Source organism: Hyposmocoma kahamanoa, unplaced genomic scaffold (genome assembly GCF_003589595.1).
Source record: "Hyposmocoma kahamanoa isolate Upper Pololo Valley unplaced genomic scaffold, ASM358959v1 66, whole genome shotgun sequence".
Taxonomy (NCBI): domain Eukaryota; kingdom Metazoa; phylum Arthropoda; class Insecta; order Lepidoptera; family Cosmopterigidae; genus Hyposmocoma; species Hyposmocoma kahamanoa.
The window spans coordinates 10,177,128-10,182,643 of NW_020653854.1; the positions used below are offsets into that span (position 1 = coordinate 10,177,128).

A 5,516-nucleotide genomic window follows, 5' to 3' on the forward strand; every position below is an offset into this window, starting at 1 on the left:
CGTACTTATAGTATAAAGGTTTAGGTAATTAACTAAAAGTAAACAAACTTCAGCTGGCACTTGGTTAACCAGTCAAATACAATATTTAGTAGTGAGTTACATACGTCATATTACTGCTGTACTCTTCAATGTGGTCACTGTTAACTGTCATCTTTTTTAAAGGCTGGATGAACTAACCTAACCTAAAGGTCAGGGAAGTTGTGATACGTGTTATTAAACATCTTTAATGGAATATTTATATTATATAATAATATATAATTATTACTATTTTAATATGTACATACTTCGAAATAGTGTCTATTACCTGAAAATATTATCATATATTTAGACCCATTTTCAAAAAATATAATTATCATTTTCCAATAAGTAACGGTAATGCCTCATAAAATACTTCATTATGGTTCTTTACATTTACTTATTTACCTAAACCTTTGTAGCTTATGGTCCAAATAATAATTTAACAAACACCAAAGTTTAACTACTTATTGCTTATATAGAAGTCACTACCAGACAGAATTCTACAAGTAATGTCGTCAAAACCATCTCAATAATGTTTGATAAAAAGAAAAGGAGGTATGTCTAAAGCTGTGGATAAATATTCCATTACGATTATGTGAGAAATATCTATTAGGAAAATGTGAAATAAACGATATAAATATTGAAAGTTGACTTTTTATTACTTTACTGTTTCCTTGTTCCTTTTTTTAGAAGTTTGCCTTCGGTGCAACTCAATAACAAACCAATATAATATTCGTTTTCTCACACATAATCGGAAATATTTGCATAAGTTTCAAAAGAACCCACAAAGTTTTGTCATTTAATATTTTGAGCCTTATTCCAGCGTGACCTTGTTCGAATTTTTGGAAATTTGACTAGCCAGATAAAAAGTCGCTATTTAGTTAGTTCTAGTCGCAAAAAACTAGATTTAGTCGGTCCGCCGTTCAAAAGTTATAAGGGTGTTTTACTGTACACGTTGGAATAAGCTTATTCCAGCGGCACCATTTCTCAATCTCGAGAACCAAAACACCTACCTTAGATCTGATTACACTAAAAAAAGTCATGATTTATTCGGTTCTAGTCGTGAAAAACTACTAATTTAGTCGTTATGCCGTTTTGAAGTTATTAAGGTGTTTTACTGTCCAAGCTGAAATAATACTACTTTTTCCGGCGGCACCATTTTTGAATCTCGAGGTACACAGCTCCTAGCTTAGATCTAATTGCACCCAGAAAAAGTCCTGAATTAGTCAGTTCTAGTCGCGAAATATTAGAATTCGTCGCCACTTGTACATTTGCAATAAGTAAGTAATGGCAATTGATAAATTTAAAGGCGAAAGGCCCCAAGCGTGTTCAAAGCTGCCTCAGGTGTGGGGCAGCTTTGAACATTTGAGTTCCTTCACAAAAATGGGAATTCTGACTGCATTATAAACTGGTTGATCGTGCTATTATCAATAATTATAGTCAACTAAGTACTGTAGTAACAAAACAAGTAAATAATAATGATTTAGGATTTTACAACGAGATATGCCTACTGTTGTCTACTAACTGAAACGCGGTAAGTGATAATAAATATTTTTTTTGAGATATAAAAAAACCATAACCCAGTTTTAGAATATTGAAATTGTTTGATGATATTTCAGCTATGCATCGTCAGGGTAAGTTCCGATAAGGCGAACACGTTAACTAATTTGAACTGCTTATGTAGAGAATTTTGCGCTGTAATTTTTGGTATTTAAAACGTTTATTTGACCATTTGTCACTTACGACGGCAGTGTAAACAATGTTCAAAGGTCCTTTCTCCCATACCTAATGTTAGTAAAAATAATCAATTTGAAGAATGTTTGCAAAAAATAATCATAAAAATAAACGTTTTTAATTTAAATCTAATTATAAACTTGAGTTCTCAAATCATAGGAAATGAAACTATTTTTCCGGATTTAAATCCCGTATATTTGTTTTTTCAAACAAACCGACCCGTCCCTTTACAGGTCCCATGGTCACGGTACAGGATGCAGGAGTTTACAAGCTTGACTGTGAGTGTGGTCTCTCTTATATTGGACAAACAAAGCGAAGTATTTGTACCCGCGGCAAAGAACATATAGCTGATGTCAAACACCGTCGCGTAAACAAGTCTGCAGTCTGCGAGCATGTCATGGATAAACCTACACATTCAATGAAGTTTGACAAACCCCAGGTCCTTGCAAAAGAAGTCCGTTATCTGCCCAGGATGCTGCGAGAGGCCATTGAAATTAAAAAACATCCTAATTTCAACAGGGAAGATGGTTTCTCCGTACCACCAGTCCGGAAAAATAGTTTCATTTCCTATGTGTAACAATCGCGAAAACCTAAGATTCTCAAATCATGTCCAAAGCTTAGAGTTTGTCAATGACAAAGGGAAAAGAGACTCCATTTGCGAAATCCAAGAATGTTGTTTATTTGTTATTATTATTATTTATTAACAATTTTTTTTATATATGAATAAATGTTTTGACTCTAGTTTGGGTCTTGACTTTCGAAAACATCTGTTCGTAAATAAAACCCTGTAATTAAAAGCCTATAAATTGTTAAATGTTGCCCGATCAGTTGTTTTAGGTAGCTTGGTGATTTGTAGCACCCCAAAGCTGCTAGCAACATCTGATTTATTATTTGATTAGAGGCATTGTTATCTTGTGCTTTCTCTTAGCAGAAAATATTTTAGTCTAAGAGAATATAGGCTACTTCGTACAATAGCGCCAGTATATCGATATACCTATTCCGTAGAACTTTGTATGGAGGTTCTTACGCAAATAATTTTGTATTAACTTTTATCTAATGTCTAATTATATAATAAAATTTTTCAATACCTAGGTATTATGATACTCTTAAATTGTATTTAGTAAACAATAAATAACTAAGAAAATTTCGATAATAAAAATGCTCGATCCCTAATTTTGTTGTTGTGTTGGTAATAAAGATTTTAACAAATTACATTTACTTTTATTGAATTACAAATTGAATTTGCTTATCGTTTGTGTACACATTAGTGACACTTATTTTCCCTGTTTTACACTATGTCATAGAGCTGTATATAATGAAAAAAAATTATATATATATTTTTAATACGACAATACATTCCACACTGAAAGTTTTTTTATTAGTGCATAAAATGAAATAATGTTTTTGCGGGTAGTTATAATATTAGCGAAATCAGTTTTTATTCATGCTGCTTGTGAGTAACGATCCAATTTGAGGGTTCCGTGATTAGCGGCGAAACCACAAACAATGGAGGTTTTATTTTGTCTTTAATTTAAAAGAAAAATTGATTGCTCTTTCGTTTCTTTTTTAATTGAATCATCTTTGGGTTTCGAATATGACGTCACCAAAGTAATATACAGTGTGTAATTGTTAATTATGCCCTGGCGATTATTCCGTAAATATAAGAGATACACCTTTAAATTGATATCGAAAGTCGTTAATGGATAAAAAGCCATCAATAACTTTTTTAAATAAAACAGAAATATCCAAAATTGAAGCATTAAACGCTTCAATATATTTAAAATGACATTCGTAGCATACAACTATGTCATATATATAGTATATAATAATGTAAATATTTTATAGTTGTATGTTACGAATGAAATATTGTATTTTCAGTGTTACAAATAACATGTCAGCACATCAAAAGATTCGTAGATGGTCACAATCGTGTAAGACTGGCTGTAGCTCAAGGTAAAGTCCCCAACCAGCCCGCAGGCAATAACATTAAGCTGATGGTGAGTTCCTTATAAAATTTTTATTTTCATCTACTACCTTGTTAGTATAGGTATAATATATTATTACTTAAGATGTGAAAAAAATCTTTAATGGGTTGGGGTGAATGTGCATCATATTGCACAGTCACAGAACTCAATCTCTTTCATTGAAGAGTCATTGTGTAAACCAGATGAAAACTTAGTCCTGATCATGAAAATTGTTTTTCTAGATGTGGGATGAAGAATTAGCTCGAAAGGCAGCAAAATGGGCTGAAAGGAATGTTTTACAACACGATCGTGATATGACTATACGTAAGTAATTTTTTTTTTTACCATACTATACCCAAGAATAAAGTAAAGTGAGTAAAACTTTGAAATCATCTTTTTATGTAGATACACTCATGGACATATTAATGTCGAATTATACTAACAACGTTCATAGTAACTACTGCTTACACTTACCAGAACCACATGAGTAAAGAAAAGGATTGAAAAAAGAGTGGCTCCGGTCGTCTTTTGATTTCGATTACACGTTTTGGTATAATGACGTCATTAGTTTATATCACAAATTAGAAATATATTCATATATCAACGTTGTTATCATAGTTGCACCTTACACAACTACGATTAGAATATATGAAAGTATTATGGCACACTTCATTGGCCCTTATGCTTTGATTTTTATCCATTTCAATTAGTAAAAGGCATAAAATTTACTTTAAATTTTTATTGATATTTCAGCATCACAGAGATTTATTTCAGGAGAAAATCTGTGCTTACACCGCAGCTTTGTTTCAAAATCTACATTTAACCCGGATGAGACCATTCAAGTATGGTACGAAGAACATAAAAAGTACACATACGATAAAATGTCATACAATGGTTTTACTAGCATTGGACACTATACTCAGGTAAAGGCAGTCTCCGCGTCTCTTATTATGAACATCTTTATTCATTATGTAATTTTTGTAATAATCCTGAATATCAACACGACAGTTTGATTTTTCTTCTCATAAAGTTTATCGTGTCTCCAAAAGTGGTAAAACAAAAAGTTTTTTTATACATAGAGACGGATCGAACAAGTCGTGCGCCGGGTAATAAGCGACACTCCTGTCCGTGCAATACCACTCAGAGCTTTAAACCGCAAACATCTGAGGGGCACTGTTACTGCGCTCGTCACCACTACTAGTAGCTGTACTGTTACCGTCACCCTGTTCGTCACTTTTGTAATTTCTCTAGCACGCTTACCCTTCAAAACCGGAACGCAGTAATGCTTATAGTACAGCTTGGCGGCAGAAATAATTAAGATGGCAGTATTTTCCTGGACGAACTCTTTCACAAGGATCTCTATTGCTACTAAAAGAATAAAACAATTAGAAGCTGTCCCTTTGCCGTCAAGAGATTTTTTTAATCGGTTCACAAAACTAGATACAATACTATGATAAAGTACAAGTAGTTCGATAACGAATAATGTATATGTTAAGAATCGTAATATAAAGAATCGTATGTTAGAAAATTCGTTGGTTCTAACCATTGACTTAAGTCAATGGTTCTAACAAAAACATTTTCATCATTTTGTTCTACGTCAGATTAAGCTATACACCCTGCATTTAATATATAATCTACTTATCAATCTCTTCAAGAAGTTCAATAAAATACTTAAATTGACTTTCAAGATCTAAATAAAATATATTTTTTCAGTTATGTACATAACGCGACGAGCTCTACTGCTGTTTGTTTCAACTACCTCCGTGGCCGAACGGTTACCATGCCGGACTGCCACGCAGA

The 5,516-nt window shown here is 32.7% G+C and overlaps 1 protein-coding gene across 1 annotated transcript in view; it reads left to right on the top strand.

The window, feature by feature from the left end:
- Positions 1 to 3,131: 3,131 nt before the first annotated feature.
- The window catches only part of LOC113231830, a 22,155-nt gene continuing 19,770 nt past the window's right edge, over positions 3,132 to 5,516 (top strand). Inside the window, exons 1-4 of the mRNA XM_026466363.1 lie at positions 3,132 to 3,205; positions 3,631 to 3,749; positions 3,959 to 4,040; positions 4,470 to 4,639. Of these exons, the coding sequence (XP_026322148.1) occupies positions 3,151 to 3,205; positions 3,631 to 3,749; positions 3,959 to 4,040; positions 4,470 to 4,639 (426 nt within the window). The 5' untranslated portion in view covers positions 3,132 to 3,150. The remainder of the gene's footprint in view (positions 3,206 to 3,630; positions 3,750 to 3,958; positions 4,041 to 4,469; positions 4,640 to 5,516) is intronic.